Source organism: Chelonoidis abingdonii, chromosome 24 (assembly GCF_003597395.2).
Source record: "Chelonoidis abingdonii isolate Lonesome George chromosome 24, CheloAbing_2.0, whole genome shotgun sequence".
In the NCBI taxonomy this organism is placed as follows: Eukaryota; Metazoa; Chordata; order Testudines; family Testudinidae; genus Chelonoidis; species Chelonoidis abingdonii.
The window spans coordinates 8,283,482-8,305,165 of record NC_133792.1 but is presented as its reverse complement, the minus strand read 5'-3'; the positions used below and the strand labels follow the sequence as shown (position 1 = coordinate 8,305,165).

At 53.5% G+C, this 21,684-nt stretch overlaps 1 protein-coding gene across 1 annotated transcript in view; it reads left to right on the top strand.

Moving 5' to 3' along the window:
• The window catches only part of NIBAN2 (niban apoptosis regulator 2), a 98,311-nt gene extending 77,558 nt beyond the window's left edge, over positions 1-20,753 (top strand). The window contains exons 6-14 of the mRNA XM_032797811.2: positions 3,177-3,292; positions 5,985-6,089; positions 8,743-8,905; positions 10,501-10,688; positions 11,630-11,785; positions 13,509-13,625; positions 14,264-14,371; positions 14,903-15,014; positions 16,227-20,753. Coding sequence (XP_032653702.1) covers positions 3,177-3,292; positions 5,985-6,089; positions 8,743-8,905; positions 10,501-10,688; positions 11,630-11,785; positions 13,509-13,625; positions 14,264-14,371; positions 14,903-15,014; positions 16,227-17,077 — 1,916 coding nt within the window. The 3' untranslated portion in view covers positions 17,078-20,753. The remainder of the gene's footprint in view (positions 1-3,176; positions 3,293-5,984; positions 6,090-8,742; positions 8,906-10,500; positions 10,689-11,629; positions 11,786-13,508; positions 13,626-14,263; positions 14,372-14,902; positions 15,015-16,226) is intronic.
• Positions 20,754-21,684: the final 931 nt, after the last annotated feature.

Below are 21,684 nucleotides of genomic sequence, written 5' to 3'. Positions count from 1 at the left end.
AGGAACCTCTGGAGCTGCTGCCCAACGCCGGAGCTTCCCACAGCATGGGGAGGCACCCAGAGGTGGGTCTGATTTCCCCCCCCCTCCCCCCCCGAGAGCAGCCATGCAGGGGAAGGACAAGTCCTGTCCTTCCCCAGCCTGGCTGGAACTCGCAGCTAGGAGCCCTCGGCTGGATTGCTCCCAGCAACACAGGGAGATCAGATTTCCTGGTGAAGGGCTTATTTCACGGTCCCTGACGCATTTTTCATGGCCGTGAAATTGGTAGAGCCTTAACAATGATGGCCTGGCTTTGTGAAATAATAATTCTCAGCTCTTGTATAGCTCTCTTGATCAGTAGACCTCAAAGCGCTTTACGAAGGAGGTCAGTATCAATATCCCCATTTTACAGATGGGGAAACTGAGACGGGGAAGTGAATTGACTTGCCCGAAGTCCCCTAGCAGGCCAGTGTCTGTACCAGGAATAAACCCAGCCCAGTGCTCTAGCCCTAGGAACGCGGCCTCCCAATCTAGATAGAAACTGATGGGGCTCTATTCCAGCTCAGGGCTGCTGGTGGCTGCAGGAGCAGAGCCCTGAAGGGGGTGTGCTATATAAAGCAGTAACATGTTGGAGACTGTTGTAGTTTGGTCCTGTTCCAAACCCGTGTCTGTGGGTATCACAGCAAGTCTGGGGACTTGGAGTTTCTGGTCTGAGAGTACTTTAGAAACCACATAGGACACTAATGCACTTTGACTCTGTCATAGTATCTGAATCCACATCCTTGAGATCCATCTGGGTGCTCAGATATCTGTATCCCTAGGGAGGCTGATTCCTCTTAACTGATCGCCATATTTGGGGTTGGGAAGAGATTTGCCCCCAGATCACAGTGGCAGAGACCCTGGTGGGCGGGGTTCGACTTCCTCTGTAGCATGGGGCACAGGTCACTTGCTTGTTTGAACACCAGTAAATATAACTTGAAGTCTTTAAATCAATATTTAAGGACTCCATTAACTCCGCCAGAGGTTAGGGGTCTATTACAGGAGTGGGTGGGTGAGATTCTGTGGCCTGCGATGTGCAGGAAGTCAGACTCGATGATTGTGATGGTCCCTTCTGACCTTAAAGTCTGAGTTGTCTCCCCCTGCCCCCTGATCTTGCCAGGGCAAGTGTCTCCTGCCCCTGATTAAAGGCTTTATTGGGTACTCAGTGTATGCTTCTTGGGGCAGAGGCTGACTTTAGCACAGCTAGGATTTCTCCCGCTGACTTCTGTGGGGCCAGGATTCTACCCTGCTGCTCTAGTCTCCGTGAAAAGTGCCGGGAATACCTGGGCACTACGCACGAATGTCAGGTACCACTGAACTGACACTACGCTGGCTCCTCTTCCTGGCCGAGGTCCTAGCCTCTGCCTTAGCACTCGGAAAGCTGCTGCTGCTCCATGTATTGTCAGGTGGGAGTGGCTGATCTGCATTTCGCGTTTGTGTGCGTTCGCTTCCTTCTATCTACACAGGAGTTATTTTATCCTCTTCTCCTCCATTTCCCTAGCTGTGGCCTCTGGTCCTTTCCCCAGTTCGGCTGCCCTAAGAATTCCTCGGCTGCCTCTGTGACTGCCTGGATTCCATGCTGTGGCATCTGTAACTTGCACACGATGCTGAGGGGGCAGAGTAGGAGGGAGGGAGGCTGCTTTTCAGGATTTCACACAAACAGAGCTGGCTTGAAGCAAGCATTTGGAGGCTCAGCTCTGCCTGGCAGGAGACTGCAGAGACCCAGACTTTGTGCTGAGTCCCAGTCACATCCTGCATTCCTTCTACTGCTGGCCAAGGCAGCCAGAAGGGAAGTCCACATGCAGTCTAATGCATCAGGCATCCGGCGTCTTTGCTACTCAGAGGTGAACTCCCCCCACTCCACTTCCCAGCATGTGCGTTCCAGACTTGCAGATCCCAGAGCAGACTGCAGAGAGGCTGGAGGCAGGGCAGGGTTAATGGGACCCCTGTACTTGGCATGGAATGCTCAGCAACCAGCCAATTTGTGCTCCCAGCCCCCTCGCTTCTCTTGCCTTCCACAGCTCCGGGGCTTGGAGCATCATTCCATAGCTCTGGAAAGGTTCACGCCAGCGCCACCTCTTTTTGGGTATCTTAGTGTTGCAATGGGTTATGCAAACCCAGAACTCTCTGGGCCCAGCCTGGTACCTCTCAAAGTCCAGCTAACCCCCCATTAACCACCTCAGCTGCTGGTGCAGCCCGTTCCCTTCCCTGCATGGACAGCCATCTACAGATGGGGCTTCTGGCTTCCAGGGATAGGGGAGGTCATGCAAAAAGCTGCCACCTCTCTGCCACTCCACCCCCTATCAACTAGTCCTCTTCCCATCCCGAGGTCTGCACTGTGGTCTGTGCTGCTGTGACTCATGGAGCTGAAATCTCAGTGGGAGTGGAGCAGGCTGCAGTGCAGTTGGTGTCCCCACTCCCCACACTGGGTTTGGCTGGGAACCTCACGCTGCCCATGACTCATCCATTGCCTCATACTTTTTTTTTTAACCTCTCTCTTCTTTCCCTCCCTGCCTCCTTTCAACCTCACTTCCTGTGGCTTGCGCTCCCCAGTGCTCCAGATGTCTGTCTAACCCTGAGCCTCGGGTGAGCTCTCATGGGGCGGGCTGGGTGTGTAGTTACCTGATGCCAATAGGAACTCTTTCTGGTGAGGCCCAGGCACCTTCTTTCTCCCCTCCCCACCTTTTATGTGCTGTGGGATCTCCCTGATCAAATGACAATGGTGGTGTTGTGTGATGCCCTATATCAATTCTCTTGCCACTCGGCGGCTGTATGGGGAACAATATTAGGCAGCTGCATTTTAGCTCCAGATCTGAAATGTCCCCAGGGCTTTTGCGGGTATTTGGATCTGGGGTTTTGGTCCAGGCCCATCTCAATGAGCCTTAAATAGCGCTATTGGCCTCTGAAGGTGCTTTGCCACTCTGGCTGGAGCGGGGAGCTCATGCTACTCCAGTCCCAGGGAATTGTCCGCTCGCTGGCTGTGAGCTGCCTGCAAGGGCTGCCGTCCCTGTCAGCGTGAGTCACGGCAGGGGAAGAGAATGTAGAACTAATGTGAAGGACAAAAATATAACCGAAGCTGTGAGTGCATCACAGGAAAATCTTCTGTGATTTCCTCTCTGCCACCCTCCTCCCCAAGCCTAAATAACCTCTCTCTCCTTCAGGGATCCCAGAGGACTCCAAGGTGGAGGCCCCAGCCTTTACGGATGCCGTCCGCATGTACCGGCAGTCAAAGGAGCAGTACGGCACCTGGGACATGCTCTGTGGCAACGAGGTCCAGGTGAGGGCGAGAGAGGTCCTCCGGCCCAGAGCTGCACGGCTGCTTCTCCCACAGTAATCTGGCCCCAGCCAGAAGGGGGATGATTTGGAGCCTCCAAATCAGCCTCCTGAATGGACTGAGATTACTCAGCGTTGGCGGTAGGGTGACCAAAAGTCCCTATTTTATAGGGTCGGTCCCAATTTTTGGGTCTTTTTCTTATATAGGCTCCTATTACCCCCCCACTCCCGTGCTGATTTTTCACACTTGCTGTCTGGTCACCCTAGCTGGGGGACTAAGCGGCTGCTGAGGAAGTGGAGCTGGCATCCCTGCTGGGTTAGACTGTCCAAAGCCTTGAGGCTTGGCTGCATTGCAGGGCGTGGCCCATCCGACGTCCCCCCAAAGGGATAAACCGTTGTGTCTTTGCTCTGGCAGCTGGTCTCTTGGGGAGAGCTGGCTTAGTCATGTAACCCTCCAGGCTGGGGAAAATGGCGCCATTCCAGGGAGGGCTGGGGGGAAGCCTGGGACGTGCATGCTGCTTACGTGCCAGCCCTGTGTCACTGCTGAGTGGGTGTTATGCTAGGGTAGAGGTCACTGGCAGCTCCTGGTCCTTCCTCCACCTCTGCCTGGTGCTGTTGGATGCCTGGAGGCCCACTGCAGCCTGTTCCCCCTTGATCTCCAGCCCAGCTTGCAAATGTGTCTTCCCTCTTGTAGACACTTCTCTTTCTGCTGGTGGGAGTTGTATTGCCATGAGGGAGGGATGAATGGATTCCACCACCGAGCTGCCGTGGCAAGGCGTCTGCTGGTTGGGGAGGTCCTGGGAGATGCTGAATGCCTTCACATGCCCTGCCCAACCTTTCCACAGACAGGGCTGCATTTTGGGGTCCTAGTGACACCCTAAAGGGCGGAAACATCTTTAGGAAGATCAGCTTTAGCCACCTTTTAAAAAGTGACACCCCCACTCCCCAACCTTCCCCAGACATCAAGAGTGACGCTTAACTTGGGAAGAGAAGCTTGTGCCCAAACTGGTATCTTGATGGGGGAGTTTACCGCCTATGCCCTTCCCCAAGAAATGCTGCTCAGATGCTGCATCTGGCTCTCCATGAAGACCTGGCTTTAAACTATCTCCTGGGGCTGGGTTGGCATGGAGGGCAAGCTTGTGGGAAGAAAAATTGCATGCTTGATGGCAAGCTTAAGGCAGGGATTGGTACCCCAAATGCTCCTGTGCCCCTCCTCTTTCCCTTGTCACCCCCTTGCTTCACCCCTTCCAGCACGCAGGCACCGCTCCTGGCCATCCTTTACGAGAAGATTGAGATAGAGAAAGGTGCCTTGGTAAAAGCCATTTCTGACATACATCCCTCTCAGGGCGTTCCATGGGGAGTCGGGCTGCTCTGGCAGGGCAGGAATTCCAGCCGTGGCTGGTTACAACTCAGGGAGCTGGTTGGGCCTCTGCAAATACACATTTCCCAGCATTAATGTGAGGGGAAATATCCTCTCTCCCCTCCCCGTCAGTGTCTAGTGGAATCTCCTGGTTAGAGGCAGGGGGAGGAATCCTTGGCAGGGGGGTGCTGGAATCCCTAGTGGGGAGGGACGCTGGCAGGCTGTGAAATACTGGAGCTCAGATCTCAAGGACGTGGCTTTACGGACTCGCATGATGCATTTTAATATGATCCCCTTGGCAAGGCTGAGGCAGCCAGTGGGTGGAGTGCCAAAATCCCACCTGTGAACAGTTCAGGCCTCAGGAGGGACTAGGAAGATGGTGGGGAAAGGCGGGTCGATGCCTGGGTTTAGGAACCCAGCCAATCGGAAGGTGGGCAGAAGGCTGAACGTTGAGGAAACGGGCAGAAAGGCGTCAAGCCAAACCTCTGGGAGGGAGGGACCTAAGCCAAGCAGAGACTGTCACTGATGCGTTGAGCACCTACCTCGTAATGCAATGGGAACGTGAATGAGATGCAAAGGGCAGTGTGGCCGATGGCTGCCACAGGCACCAAGGCTGGGTTAGCTTGCACATGAGCTGAGTCTCATTCCCCGAGAGGACCGTGAGCAGCTGCTCTGAGCCGAAGCTCTAATCATGATGCTCCCCGTGTTTGGTGGTGGGAGAACATCTTCGTTAGCTTCTTGCGCACACGTCTTTCATGTGGACACAACCACGCCCGGCCAGCCCCTTCCATCGGAAACTGGCTTCGGTCCTTGCAGATGCGCAGGATGGATCCACCAGCAGATGTCTCCAGCAGGGCCTGCTCAGGAGACCGTCCATCTTCCTGGGTTGGTGGAGCCATCCTAGCTAGCAAGTGGAGTGCCGTCTCGTGCGCCACTCAGACTTGAGCGGCCCAGTGTGCCCCTCCTGAGCCACGAAAGACCCTTCTGCGGGACGAGGAAGTAACTCCCCGTACAGAACCTGTTCCCAATGCTCTGTCAGGACACAGGGCCCAGATGCCGCTAGGGCATCGGAAAAGGATTTGTGGCCCAAAGGGGCTCTCTTTGCTAGAAAACAAATTGTGAGGAGCACTTCATCAGTGCTTCCGAACTGCTGGACGGAGGCCGTTAGCATGTCTTCTGGAGAGATCGTTTCAGGCCAAGAGCCCTCATGGTGGGCCAGCCTGTGAGGAAGAAGATGGGTTGGGAGGCGGGGAGAGCAGAGAGCCCAGTGGTGGAAGGACAGCTAACAGCCATGTGAGATCTAGTCACTAACAGCTTCCTCACTCTGCTCCTCTAGGTCTTGAGCAATCTGGTGATGGAGGAACTGGTCCCAGAACTGAAAACCATGATCGGCCCCAAGCTGAAGGGCAAGGCCCAGGAGAGGCAGAGACTCTGGATACAGGTTAGTGCAGGGGTCGGCAACCTTTCAGAAGTGCTGTGCCGAGTCTTCATTTATTCACTCTAATTTAAGGTTTCATGTGCCAGTCATACATTTTAACGTTTTTAGAAGGTCTCTTTCTATAAGTCTGTAATATATAACTAAATTATTGTTGTATGTAAAGTAAATAAGGTTTTTAAAAAGTTTAAGAAGCTTCATTTAAAATTAAATTAAAATGCAGAGCCTCCCAGACTGGTGGCCAGGACCTGGGCAGTGTGAGTGCCACTGAAAATCAGTGCCATAGGTTGCCTACCCCTGGGTGAGAGAGAGAGAGAGAGAGAGAGAGTGTGATGGGGGAAGGAAGTGGTGGAAAGAGGCCAGGGCCCTGCGAGGGCAGCGGGCAGCGTGGGGTGAAATCATACCTATTTGCATGCACTGGTTGAAATATTCCCTGTATGGATGACACACTCCAGAAATTGGTGCTGGCTGCTGGGAAATCCAGGACTGGATTTTGACAGCTTTCGGAACGGGTACCCTTGCCTTGGGTGTGGTCCCTTGACTCTGCTTCTTGCTGGCTTGTGTGAATCAGCTCCCCGATTCACTCCCTTCTCCCTGAGGGCGCAGGGAAACAAGCTGTCCATATGCCTCTCTGCTGGTTTTATCAAGCTCCCCATCATAGGTGTAAACAGCCTATTTCTCAACCTCCCACTTACCTTCTGATGGTTGCGTGCAGAACATGCGGCTTTTGTGGTGCTGGCCACCCCCGCGGGGAAGGAAGTACAGCCTAGCAAACACCCAGCCACAGCTAAGCCAGCAGCGTGGCTTGTCCCAGTTATATTTAGCAAACCATTTTTAGACGAATACAGGCTAAATCTGGCCTGGACCTATGATTTTATACAAACAAGCTTGTTCTAAAATTTTGAGAGCAATAGAAATGTTTCCATGAGACATTCTCTACAAAATTCCACTTGAAACCTCCTTTAAACAAACAAACAAACAGTGCCCCTTAGCTGTAACCACTCAGACACTGCAACCCTGAGCTAATGCATGAGAGGGGAAGCAAAATAGACTGGGAAGCACTCTGTCCTCCAGGGCCAAGGTGAAGATTGCAGATTTCCAGCATAAATCCTGAGGATCAAATTGGGTTCTTATTTCATTGTCATAATCCAAGGTGGGGAAGGGCTTGTGCTGCTCCCATGAAAGGGGCAGGAGGATGAGACAGGCCTTAGGGAGAAAGGGTGACCTTGTCCATTAAGGCATTGGAATGGTACTCAAGAGATCAGAGTTAAATTCCTGCCTCTGTCACTAACACCTTGTGTAAACTTTGGCCTAAGTGACTTGCCCTCAAGTGACTGATTTTGGGTGCACAACTTGACACTTTAAAGGGACCTGGCTTTCAGGAAGTGCTTGGGGAGGTATTTTTCCCGCTCAGTGCTGGTGAGGCCTTAGCTGGGTACTGCATCCAGTTCTGGGGGTCTCACTTTAGGAAAGCTGTGGACAAACTGGAGAGAGTCCAGAGGAGAGCAACAAAAAATAGTCAGAGGCTTGGAAAACCTGACCTATGAGGAAAGGTTTAAAAAAAGACCGGGCATGTTTAGTCTGGACCAGAAAGGCCTTCAAATTTGTTAATGGGTGTTATAAAGAGGACGGGGATCATTTGTTCTCCATTGCCACAGAAGGTAGGACAAGAAATAATGGGCTTAATCTGCAGCAAGGGAGATTTCAGGTTAGAAATCTTTCTACCTATAAGGAGAGTTAAGCTCTGGACGAGGCTTCCAAGAGAGGTTTGTGGAATCCCCGTTATTGGAGGCTTTTAAGAACAGGCTGGACAAACACACCTGTCAGGGATGGTCTTAGTTTACTTGGTCCTGCTTCAGTGCAGGGGGCTTGAACTTGATGATCTCTCAAGGTCCCTTTCAGCCCAACATTTCCATGATTCTATGATCTTCAAGACCAGAGGTGCTAAATAATAGCATGACAAAATTCCGGGCAGAAGACTCCTCCAAGCGCCACAAATTAATAACTTGTACATACAGTAGCACTGTGCAGTCATAACAAAAATATGTATGAATAAAGCACCCCCAGGCACGTGAACCTCGGGAACTACAGTCCTACACTTTGCTGCTGCCCTGAGATTTGCTAGCATGGATCCCAGTGGAGTCCTGCCATTTGAACGCGGTGGTGCACAGCAGACGTCTGCATGGATTCCAGTGTAAATCACCACAAGCATATAGTAGAAAAGAGGGAAAAAATATTCAGGTCAGCTGTTTTTAAAAAGAGAAATGAGTGGGGGGAGTGAACAAAACTCAGGGTTGGATGGAGTCCAGTGCTGTTGCTGACATCAGGAAGCAGCGTCTCCTGAGATGTACTGACCAGCCACTGCGCTGTGACAAGACTTGCTAGGCAGATCTCAAATAGCCAGGCCCTTCCTTGTTAGGGGATCTAATGGCTGCTGCAGACACAATTCCTGGGCATGCTGTAGAAAGCTTATTGCCAGATGTCCCTGCATATCCATGGTTGGGGAGCACTCAGCCACATGGGGTGCGAAGAGATGGCAGGTTGCCTTGCAGGAAGAGGTCAGGAAGGGTCCTGGGCTCACCAAGGTCAGATGGCAACACAGCCTCAGACATCCACTGGGATCAGGATGCTGAAGATGCTGTTCCTCTTCCTCCTCTAGATCTCGGATGCTGTCTACAGGCTCGCCTATGACCAGATAAAGGCGCACTATGATGCAGTGGTGACAAAATGTGAGCTGGAGCGTCCCAGAATGGAGAGCACCATTCGCACGGACATGGACCAGATCATCACATCAAAGGAACACTTAGCCAGCAAAATCCGAGGTAGGAAACATGTTGCCCCTTTGGGTATGTCTACATGGCAAAAAAAAAAAATTAAAAAAAAATTCACCCGCGGCACTAAGTCTCGGAACCTGGATCTGCAGATTTGGGCTCACCAGTGGCACTAGAAGTAGCTGTGCAGACGTTCAGGCTCGGGATCTGATGCCTAAGGAGGGGTTTGGGTTTCTGAGCCTGAGCCCAAATGACTACCCCCAGCAATAGCCCACTGTACTGGGTTAGGCAGAATCCTGACGTTCCAAACAGCAGTGGTGTCCTGGGGCTAGGAGCCAGAAACCTGACCCGGGGGCGAAGAGGCCAAGTGCTGGAGCCGTCCTGTAGTTCACATAACTCCAGCCTCGCTTTATTTGAAGGCACCATCCCTTATGTCTTTGATTTGTCCCTAAGATGATCACCCGTCCTCTATTTAAAACATGGAATTGAAGCTAATGCTAATTGCATTGTGTGCTGGAGGGCAGGAGAAATGTGCATGTGGAGGAAATACATGATGTGCCAAGGGAAATGGTGTTTTCCCTAAAATGTCCCTTCAGATAAAGTGGTGTCGCTTGTTTTTCATGTGGTTTTCCCTTATTTCCCTCCAGCATAGCTCCTTCTGTCCTGAAGGATCCCAAGTATTACAAACTAAGTCTGCACTGTTACACTCTCGCCCTTGAGGTGGAACGGGCATCTGTAATGTACCACAGTGCTGGGCAGGAAGTGAAGCATCTCATGGCAGGGCAGGGGCAGGGCTGACAGCAATGGAATATAGCTACTCAGACTAGAATCTGACCAGGGCTTTGAGACGAGCGCTCCTGTTTGTAGGGTCAGTACTGACTCAGGAGTGCCGCCCACTGAATTGCCAGTAGCACTCTCTGCACCCCCACGGGTTTTTCTTGGAGGCATAGGCGCCGACTGTGTGGGTGCTCCAGCTGGAGCACCCATGTGGAAAAACTGGTGGGTGCAGGGCAGCCAAGCTCCCCGCCCCAGCTCACCACTGCTCCGCCACCTCCTCCCCTGAGCATGTCACGTCCCCACTTCTCTGACCAGCACTTGCTGCCGCAAAACAGAAACAAGCTGTGGGAGGGAGGGGGGAGGAGCAGGAACGTGGCGGGAATGTGGCGCGCTCAGGGGAGGAGGCGGGGAAGAGGCGGGGCAGGGATTTGGTGAAGGGGTTAGAATGGGGGTGCGGGTGGGAGGGCACGGGGCAGGGGTGGAGTTGGGGGGAGGGAGGTCAAGTACCCATCAGTGCCAGGAGAAGTTGGCACCTATGCTTGGAGGATCCTCATTCAAGTTCTGCCAAGTGTAGCAGACAGGCTGATCAGACGTAAGATGGGAAGGGACCTTGTGGGTATTCAAGTCTAGTCCCCTGCTATGGTGAGCAACTCTGTCATCCCATTAATAAATTTATCTAGCTCCATCTCTATCCTTTTGGCCCCCACCTGGAAGGGGTGGAGCAGAGCAACTCCTGTCCTTCCCTAAGGTGTTCTCTAGGAGCTGGAGCACCATGCTGGGCTTCCAGATGGCTCCAAAGCTCAGCGAGGAAGGTGGGCAGAGTGGGAGCCATCCCCTATTCATTGTCTGCCTGCCTCTTCCTCGTCCAGCCTTCGTGCTGCCCAAAGCAGAGATCTGTGTCCGAAACCACGTGCAGCCCTATATTCCTTCCATCCTGGAGGCGCTGATGATTCCCACAAGCCAGGGTTTTGCTGAAGTCCGGGAAGTGTTCTTCAAGGAGGTCACGGACATGAACATGAATGTAATTAACGAAAGCGGGATGGAGAAACTGGGAGAGGTAAGGCTCCATGGAGAAGGTTGCATCGATTCCCATTTCTGGCCTAGCATGATAGGCTGGAAGGCCCAGGGGGATGGACTCCGTAGCTGCTGCAGGGGGTGCCAGGGGCGGAGGACACTGGGCTGTGTGAATGGGCAGCTTGAAGTGTGGCTTCTAATTCCCACCCCACACACACCTGAATCTAGGAGGAGGCAGTGTGTCAGCCTTGTGTGTGCTCAGGGGAAGCCTGGCCGAGCAGGGAGTGCACTTTCCACCCCCAGTTGTCCTGAGTAAGGCTGGAGCTGAATGGTGAGAATAAACCTGTGACCCTGCCCCTAGTCTGCTCACATCAGAGCTGGCAGGCCTGTGCTCCCCTCTGAGCTGGAAGCCACAGACCGTTGGGGGCCCAGAGCTTCCTTGGGCAGCACCACTCTTGGTCCCACTAGATCCATAGGTTCCTTTGGTGTTCTGGAAGAAGCTGGAACAATCCACTTAAGGTGGAAACTGAATTCCTAGCTCTCCTCCTGAACCCTGGGCGATGAGTCAGTCTTAACAAAATCCAGGGCATCCAATTTCACCTGCTAGGTCCCTCTGGATCCAGCAAGAGCAGCCCCAGGTGGTCACACAACTGCCCCCCCCCCCCGCATAACAGTAGAGACCTGTGATTTGAATAGTAGAGACCTGTGATTGACCTACAGGAGGTGATCTTCCTGCACCAGGCTCACCCATGTCTCTGTGCGGTGCGGGGACCCAGACACTTGGAAATGCTCTTGTCTTTGTGACCCAGATTAAATGAGTGCAGTTGAGGAAGGATTCTGATTTCTGGGCTTTGCATCCTCTGCTCCCTGGAAGCTTGGTGTCCAGTCTGATGCCAGGTCTCAGCAGGCCTGGGGAGTGGGCAGGAGGCAGGGCCCTCTCTCTGTACAGCCAGTGAGTTGTGTGTGTGACTTCTTGCCCTTCAGTACATGGAAAAGCTCTCCCAGCTGGCCTTCCACCCTGTCAAGATGCAGTCCTGCTATGAGAAGATGGACCAGCTGAAACTGGAGGGTCTTCAACAGAGATTTGACGTCTCCAGTGCCTCCGTATTCAAGCAGAGGGCCGAGATCCTCATGAGACAGGTAGCGTGTTAACATTATTAGCCAAACTCAAGGGGTGATCAGCCCTTATGCTCACTGCCCCATGGGGAGCCGTCTTTGGCCCTAGCCACCGGGCTCTGTGGCATAGGCACCAACTTTCCCCAGCACCAGTGGGTGCTCGCGCCTCCCCGGCCTCGTCCTGACTCCACCCTTTCCCTGCCCACCCCCATTCCAACCCCTTCCCCAAAGTCCCTGCCCCAACTCTGCCCCCTCCCTGCCCCTATTGGACCCCTTCCCCAAATCCCCGCCCCGGCCCTGCCTCTTCCCCGAGCGTGCTGCGTTCTCCCTCCTCCCTCTCAGCTGCGCGAAAACAGCTGTTTTGTGGCACAAGCGCTGGGAGCTGGGGGAAACAGTGGGTGCGCGTGCGCTCAGGGGAGGGGGTGGAGCGGAGGTGGATGGGAGCTGCTGGTGGGTGCAGAGCACCCACCAATTTTTCCTGACATGTGCTTCAGCCCCAGAGCACTCACCGGAGTCGGAGCCTATGCTCTGTGGGTCAGAGTTTAGGTGGGTCGCTGTGGCTATGAATTCAGGTTCTCCCAGTGCCCTGCCCATTGGGCTGGTCATCAATGTCCTGCTGCATGGGCACCCCCTACTGGAGTGTGCTCTTGTGCATTGGACAGGCTGGGCTTCAGTCCAGCTGTACCCACCCCGCAGGAGCCTTCCTGTGAAAGTCACAGCGCTGGTACGGAGACAAGCTTATTTCAGGGGCTTCATTTTTCTCCTCCTTTCTCCTCTGAATATGGCAATGCTCCAGTGGCAGAACCATCAATGGCCCACCCCCTTCGCTTTGCTCCCCAGCACCACGCTGCCCATGGCCTGGTGCACGTCTGACCCAAGGGCCACCTATATTCTTGGGGACAAACGATTGACCCTGCATGTTGCGACTGTGCGCTGGTGCCTGTGAACAATTCAGTGTTCCACTGGGAGGGAACATATGCGTATGAACAGCCTCATGGTGACGGGAGATTTCGTATACATCCAACGCTGTCATGCTGGTGGCAGGATGAGTGGCCAGGCCTGGGCGACGTTGATTTAATTCTTCTTCCTCCTTACGTTAGAGAGTCTCCCACAGGCAATAATCTATATACTCCGGTGTGGGGTCAAGGAAGCCAGCCTCAATTAGCTGTGTACGAGCCTATGAGCCAGTGGAACTTTCCACCAGGTTTTCTGGCACCGGTGGAGAATTGGGAGACGTTCTAGAACTGTAATGCTCCCACCTCCATCATTCGCATCCCATTCAGCCTGGCACAGCTGATTTAGGAGCCTGGTTGTGATGCAGCTCCCGGAAGAGTATCCAGGGCCCAGTCTGGACAAGACCCACGTAAAGGGGAGGAGGAGTTTGTGTACTGATATCCCATGCGCCATTGCAGCTCTTTTTGGGGAAATGTGCTGCTAGTGCCCTCTAGTGGTGGGAAAGAAAACATCTTCATGCAGGTTAACTTGGTGCTTTCAAAATCTTGACTGGGTGCAGAGCGTGAGTGGGATGGGGTAGCAGATGGGACCGGGCCTGTCGTCTGTCCTGGTGCAGATTCAGGAATAGAGGAGATGCCCATGACCCGTCTCCATGTGGTGGTGCGTTACCGTGCCTGCTCTGCTCATCCCTTGCCATCATTGCTTTGCTGGATGTCCTACATGAGCCAGCCTAAGGTGCCATGGTCTTTTGGCCTCCTTTTGGGACACCGTCTGATGATGCTTCTCATTGTAGCAAATGGACGATGCTGTTCACACGTTCGGGACGCTCCTGCATCAGGAGCTGGCGAAGATGTTGGGCAAGGAGGAGCTGTGCAAGTCAATCCAGCGGATCCTTGAACGGGTGCTCAAGGTAAGGCAGCCTGCAAAGCAGCTGCACGCACCTGAGCGTGCAAGGTCAGCTGTCTCTGGAACGTGAAGTGGTTGGGCATTTTAACTCGCCCATGCTGCACCGATAAGGACTCGGGATGCTAGACAGGAGAGAAACCTCTGCCAGAAAGAAAGCGCCTACAGCTTCTGTTCGAAGCCCAGGCATGCTGTGTGCCAGTCATGGGGCAGGTAAGGGTAGGAGTGAGTGCATTGTGTAGAACAATGCTAGGCATTTGTAACTTTAAATGGACCGAGTATCAAGAGGTATCACAGTTGTTCCTAGAACCCAGTGGAGATCAGGCACAGGGAGGTGAAGTGACTTGCCCCACAGCAGATCAGAGCCAGGAATAGAGCCCAAGTCATCAGAATCTGTCCAGTGACCTGTCCCCTAGACCACGCTGCCTCCTGAGCCCAAGGAAGGGGCTGATGCTGGACACTGAAAACACTTCAGTAAATCCCCTTGTGTAAATCGGTTCCTGTCAAAGGGATTGTTAAAAAAAAATGGCAGGAAAGCTGCATATTTTCCTCCTCCTCTGAGCGGCCCTCTCCCCTGTAATCTCCTCCCCTGCAAGATGCCAAAGGTTTGTTAAGCTCTCCCCCGGTGCGCCCCTTGTCCCGCAGAAATACGACTACGACAGCAGCACCGTGCGCAAGAAGTTCTTCAGGGAAGCCTTGCTCCAGATCACCATCCCCTTCCTGCTGAAGAAGCTGGCGCCAACCTGCAAGGCGGTAAGAGCCTGAGCAGCCCCGTGGGCATAGGTTGGTGGCACGTGTCAAAAACCCGGCCGAGTTATCAAACTCGGTGTATGAAGCCCCCCACCATCAGCCCACCCCGCTCCTTGCCCACAACCGTGGAGTATGGGTCTGATTCTCATTACACCAAGGCCCCTTTACACCATTCTGGACGCATTAAGGCACTAGTGTTGCTTGACGTTGCCAGGGGTGTAAAATGGCCTTGGTGCATGTGAAAAATTGGGCCCAGTGCGTGTACAAAGACTTAATCTCTCTTTGTAACATCCTGATCTTGAAATTCCTCACCCATTTGGGTCTATGTTTAATCTCAACTTGGCATATAACCCCTCTGGCTAGGTGGCCCATAACCGGTGGCATCCCTGGCTCAACAGTGGTGTCCATGGTTTTGTGGGAAGGGGTAGCTCTCTGCCTCTCAAAGGCAAGTTGTCCTTGGAAATCCCCAGGGCAGCTAGGGGGTCTTGGGTTATCTCTGCAAGCTAGGTGAAATCTGCCTTCTCCTTCGGGCAGGAGTTACCAAAGTTCCAGGAACTGATCTTCGAGGACTTTGACAGCTTCATCCTAGTGGAGAACACGTACGAGGAGGTCGTGCTGCAGTCCGTCATGAAGGACATCATGCAGGGTGAGGGCTGCCCGGGTTTGGTTGGGACGGAGGGAAGGGTGCATGCTCAGTCCTACACCATTCTGGGAAGGGGCCTATGCAAGCCTGTAACTGTTGCAGTAATGGGCAGGAGACGCTGAGCGAATCCTCCCACTTCCCTTCTGCTCACCGAGGTACACTGCTGCTAAGGGGGCTGGCTGCCAAGAACTGGATGCGCATGTCTACCCACTTGCCATGGGGAGGCTCCGGGCATTACAGCAATGGGAGCCATCTCAAGCTAACCCCTGGAGCATCTCCTCCTGCAGCACTTTGCCACCTTGCTCCGGATCCAGAGTCTAGGTGATGGTGGAGAGGGCGTATGTGCACTCTGCACCGTCACCTAAACGCTTTCCTCCATGGGTCTCAGTTCCGTAGTCCAGCGGCCCGCTTTGACTCTGCTTACTTGTGCCACACATCTAAACTGGGTCCAAATCTCACTGCTTCCAGCTTTGTAACTTCTCTAGGATCTGTCCTTTTCCCCGCTATTCAGACAGCCCATCCTCTCACCCCCACCTGCATCATCTGCTGTCTTGATTACCGTTAACTCCTGCTGCCCAGCCTGCCCAACACTCACATCACAGCCCTTCCCGTCCATGCGAAAAGCATCGACTTAGATCATCTTCCGCTCCTATCACTCTGCCTGCATCACCCCCTCTTGGATTCCCTCCACCTGCCCCTGCTTCTCCACCGCATCAAGTTCAGCCTTCCTGTCCTCCCCGCTGAGGCCCTTCGCAATTCTGCCCTCCTCTACTATCCTCGTATTGCATCGCGCTTCCCTCAGCTTGGTCCTTCTGTCAGCTGCAAACCTCTCCCTGTGTCCTTCCGCGTTGTCCCTTCAGCATGGAGTGCCCCTGCTCGTCTGCCATTCCCTCCTTCACCAAATTTCTTCTCTGGGACCCTCCCGCCCAGCACCGCCAGGGCAGAAGTAGGAATTTAGCCGATCAAGGAGGGCCTAACTGAGGCGTGGATGGAGACTATGTGAGCATGAGAATTAAGCCAGGGTATAGATTGAACTGTAAGGTTCTCTCCCTACTGGCTCGTTGCATGTGCTTTGCTCTGAATCCTAGGAAGGCTGGCTGGGCCCAGGTTTTGCCGAGCATGGTGAGTTCTCCATCTCGAATGAGGCCTGTGGGTGCTACTGACACGTAAATAGACACCTGTCCTGTCCTGACCTCCCTGTCTTTGCCTTTCCAGCTGTGAAGGAGGCAGCGGTGCAGAGGAAGCACAACCTGTACCGGGACAGCATGGTCATGCACAACAGTGACCCCAACCTGCACCTGCTGGGCGAGGGCCTGCCCATCGACTGGGGAGAGGAGTTCGGCAGCCAGCCGGACTCGGACCCATCTGCTGAGAAGCGCCGCAGAGCCAGGCAGGTGGTGTCGGTCCTCCACGACGATGAGGGAGTCCTGCCCTACGAGGCCGGGGCGGAGGTGCTGATGCACCAGGTCTCCCAGGAAGAGCCTGGATCGGAGGAGCTGGAGGCCTGCCCTGCCCTTGTTTCACCGGGTTCTCCTGACAGCGTGCAGGGGATCCGGGGGATGCTGGTGAAGGAGTTCTCTGTGGAGACCCCGGTCCCGGCAAGAGATGAGGCAAAGGAACCGCTGACGAATGGTACAATAGTCCAGCAGAGCGGTAGCTCTGAGGAGCGCGGGGTGGAGCGAGCTGCCCAGAAGGCCGAGGAAGGCCCTGGCTCCTTGGAACACTCCGCCCAGCATGACGCCGGCTCCCCAGGCCTAGCGAACCCAGGGACAGAGGAGCAGGAAGCCAAGCCAGCTGTGCCCACCACTTCAGCCCAGCCACCTGCCCTGACAGTTGCCTCGTTGCTCGCTGAGGGGGGAACTGAAGTGAACCACCACAAACCCAATGACAAGGAGATGGGGGAAGAGGTGTCCACCCAGACCCATGCGGAGAAGGTGGAGCCTGCCCAGCCGGCTACCAAGAACAGCACGGGGACCATCGGGAACAGCACGGGGACCAGCGTGGGGGCCACTGGGACCAGCACGGGGACCACCGAGAACAACGAGGGGGTGCAGACTCAGTTCTAGGTGAGCCCCGCCCCCCGGTCGAGATCCCTGCTGGCTGTGTACACGGTGTGCCAAAGGTGGACTGGAGTCAGTGACACCAGGGAGCAGGGGGGCTCATAGGCTGAGCCAGTCGCTGGCACAGGTAGCTTTACATTCCCAGTTTCTGAAGCAGACTCGGCTTTGGACACCAGCGTCCCAGGGAAAGGGGTGGGGGGAGCCACCGACAAGTAAGATCTCCTAAATTGCACACCCACTTAGAGGGGCGCTGTGTGCTGGCCAGAACCAAGCTGCCACGCTGGCCAAGCCATTGCCCCTCCTCCCAGGACTCTAGCTTGGTATAGGATACCCGCACACGCACACCTTGCTCCATCTTCCTTTGTTGTTTTCCCTTTTTTGAAGAGACACTTTACTGCATTACTCAGCTAACAAGAGTGTGACTGTGGGAATGCCTGGGGTTTCCTGTAGGCAGGAGCTCCCCGGGATATCTGCACAGCATATGCCAGTGGGCGCCTGATGCCCTGGGGGAGTGAATTTTGTAGGGATTCCCCTTCCCCTTCCAACAATCCAGCCCTTCCTTTCGTCTGATACTTCTCATTCCAACCAAAGAGGTCAATGCTGCATGCCACACTTTTTTGTCAAGCACGGCGGCTGCAGTCAGAGACCACCTGCCAGTATCCATCATTTCTCCTCCGAACGAGCCCACGTGCAAGAGCCTGGCTGAGATAGAATGTGCACCACCCCCATGCCCTTGCGAATGCTGACACCGCCCCCCCTGGAGAGATGCACCTCTTCCCTGAGCCAAATGGACAATGGGATGGCCCTTGTCTGCTAAGAAGTACTATTCAAGCCAGCGCCATGACTTTAACTTGTCTTGCCACACGCTCTGGCAGAAGGAGGGTAAAATTAGTCACAAGCGAACTGGAATCCGTCTTTTCTGATTGGCCCCTAAAGAAGGAGAGTCAACAGCAGAGGATGAGGCTGTTGCTTGCCTAGTTTCTGGCTACATTAGTGCATCGCTGAAGAATAAATAGAACTAGCTGGTGTGGGTAATTCAGGGCAGTGCCTGAACTCTGTTGCTCCGGGCCTTCCTCGCATGAGCTGGTCTGACTGTGGGTTCCCCTGATGGCTCCAAAGATTGTCCGCTTGCAGGGTCAGTTGTGGGATGGAAGGAGCCACAAATGCCTCTCCGCTATCACCATCTCCTCCATGTCCCTCCTCCCCTGTTATACACACAGGTTAGGACTGTGACGTAAACTTGAGAGTTCACCCCTGGGCTTGCGGGAGAGAACTGGTGGCCGTGGAAAGAGACGACAAGGATCGTTGGTCATGCGTAGATTGAGCTGTAAATGCCTGACGCTGTCCAGTGGGAGCCTTTAGTGGATGCTTGATGCCCTTGTTCAGTTAAAAATGGCTATTGCAATACATCTCTGAAGCTTTAGAACCAGCCACGTATTTTTCTTTCCTCCCCTCGCTTCTGGTATGTGGTTTCTCCAAAGCCCCGGTGAGGGGTGGCCCCACCACTCATCCCTTTCCTTGCAAGCCCCCTGCAGCCTTGACCCTACCATAGATGGTCCCTGACAAGTTTAGCTGGTTTGTTTACAAATGCTAATGGCCACACGAATGTTGTTGATGGATGTTCTCCTTCCCTTTCCTTAAAATGTGGAGGGGGTAAGGGAATAGAGCAGAAACCTCCTTGGAAGGCCAGGGTAGGTGAAATAAGAGTTTTCAGAAGCTTTTCAGGCAGGAATGGAGAGGAAGTTGGTGTTGCAGGGAGAGAATTAAAGGTCCCAGAGAAGGCCAGAAATCTAGGTGCATGGTTCAGAGGGAGAGATCTCCCATTGCATCGGAGAGGAGGCTTCAGGTTGGCAGTGAGGAGGCTTCAGCATCTGACGTTGTAGGACTCTGGCTGGTTGCTAGTTGGCGATTCCCTCCTGCACGTGATGGTGTATTTAGGGCTCTTATTCTCCTTGGGCTTGCTTTTGGGGAGTGCTGAGTAGCTCCTGGGTAGGAGGTGGCATGGGGTGAGCTGGGCTGTTGTTGTTGTTGAAAACCTCCTAACAGTAGTGAGAGAAACAAGTGCCTTAATGGGGAAAGGGGTCTCGATACAACCATGCTCAGCTCTTGGCAATCACCAACCCAATGGGGAATTTCATTGCACTGAGGGTGGACTGGCCTGGGATACTTTTCCTGTCCCAGGAGGTATGGCTTAGGTAGGAGAGAGACAGCTGCTCCTGCGGAGGGAAAGGATGCAACTTGTCTGCATGGCTTCCCTCCCCCTCCCCCCACAGCCAGTCAGGAAAATCTCTAAATATGGGGGGGGAATGTGGGGGGGTTTCACTTTCATTTTCCCACTGGGTCCCTAGTTATGTCTCTTCCCCTCCCCCACATCCAACTCTTCTGGAAAAGCTCTGCTGAGATTACATTCTCTTTCCAGCAAACAGAACATGCTGGGAATAAATTTCCCCTGTTCCTTTCCAAGTCTGTGCTATCCCATGATGCCAGCTAAATCCACCCTGACCCTCTTGAGGTATTTGACTTTGCTGGGGTTGGTGAGACTTCACATGACAACGGGATCTCTTAATGGTGCCCCTCGGGAAGCTTGAGCCTCATGGTGAGTTTAGCTCTTGGTGCTTTGCAAGGGTTAAGTTCTCCTGGAAACACCTGTCGGGGTGGGAGGAGAGGAGAGAGAGGAGGTCACTGGCTCTGTCTGTCCCCACTGGGCTTTGGGGTTTGTGCAAACAAGTTAAACTTCTGGGATGAGGTCACCTTAAAGCAAAAGCGTAGCTGTGGAATGCCAGCCCCTCAGAGACTGTTACGTGGATCCTATTGTCCTTGCGCCAAGAGTGAAGGAGAGGGGAGCCCTGTAGTTTTTCTGTCGAAGGCACGACCGGTGGAAGCGCGCACTGGAATCCAGCTCCAGCCCTTCTCTGGCCAAGCTCCTAGAAAGGCTCCAATGGAGTTAGCCAGGGTCTTTCAGCAGAGATGGTCAAATGACTCCTCTGTGTGGGCACAACCCAACTGGACAGACGTCTGCTCTCTGTAGTGCCCTTTTCAGGAGGTTGGGGTGTGGGGAGAGCAGAAATGTTCCCTGGCCAAACGCAAGGGATGGCTGAGGCTGCTGAGGTGGGTTTCTCCAGATCTCTCTCCAGCATCTCGGGTACAATCCAAGTACAATTGCATTGAGCCAGACCTCCAGCCAGGAGCTCAGCTCAACACTAGGGGTGGTATGTAACCCAATACGCAATTGGACATCCACGCCTCTCACAAGTGACCTGTGTCTCAGACTTCTATTAACGCTAAGGAGAACAGGGGACATGTAGCTAGCTGGAGACTAGACTCAGCAGACACACAAGCTGCATGTAGGTAATGTAATGTTTAAAACATGAGGTACAGTTGAAACACCTGGTGTAAAGTCTCATGAATGAGCTGCTTAGACCTTCAATGCAGAATATGGACCAGGAGCCCACCCTTCAAATCCTGTCCTCTGCTACAGATACCATTCCAACTTTCATGTGTATTTTCGATGCCATTTTTTCTACTTTTAAATGGGTGGTGTCCAGGCTAAACCACTTGGGACCTCCCAAAGTGCCTTGTCTTGGGAATCAAAATCTGCCTCTTCCAAGATATTTTATTGAGAATGTTATACAAATGTTTAAAATATGCTTCTAAGAATAAATAAAACCCAGCTTTATTTAAAGCTAGCGACACGGTCTCGTTCCTGACTGAGCAGTGACATCACTCCAGACACACCAACCAAAGGGAGATGTTCCACATGGAGTGTTGGGGGTGGGACGGAGCCAGATTGTTTGGGGCGAGTGGCGGAGTTCCTCCAAATTCAGGAGGGTGGCTTTATTTGATGTCAAGTCTGGGGCCCGCTATGCAGTTGGTAAGTGTGTATACATGGGCGCATCCAAAAGTAGAGTGGGGCTTAGGCAGGTGTTGCGTGGCAGAGAACTTGGGCTCTGGGGTTAGAGCCTAGCTCAAAGTGGATTTGGAATCCAGTTGCAGTTTCGGGCCCTGCTGCACTAGGCACTGCAAGCACGCGCGCGCGCACACACACACACACATTCTCTCTCTCTCTCTCTGCCCCAAAGTGCATACAATGTAAATACAGAAGACAAAGGGTGGGAGAAAGGAGGTGGCAGTGTCCCCGCTTTACAGATAGGGAAGTGAGGCACAGAAAGACCAGGGGTATACAAAAAAACAATGGTAGAACCAGGAACTGAATCCACATCTCCTGAGTCTCCGTCCCATGACTTAAGTAGACCATCTCTCCTTCACTGTTAGTGAAAATGGTGAGCTCTGGAACACTCCACGTGATGGTGGGAGCCCAGGACTTAATTGTAATGAGGGAAACTGGCCAGGGTGACCTCACTGGCAGTGCTAGCTGGCTGGCTAAGGTCAGTGAATGGCAGCTTAACATGGTGTGTGTTCAACTGGGGTATCACTTAGCACACTGCACTGAGATTTGTGAGACTTCGGTTCTAGTCCTGACTCAGCTACCAGCCTGCTGGTCAACCATCCCTGCTCTGTGCCTCAGTTTATCTATCTGTAGAATGGGGACAGTTCTACTGACCTCCTTAGTACAGCACTTTAAGATCTATTGAGGAAAAAAGTGGTATCTAAGG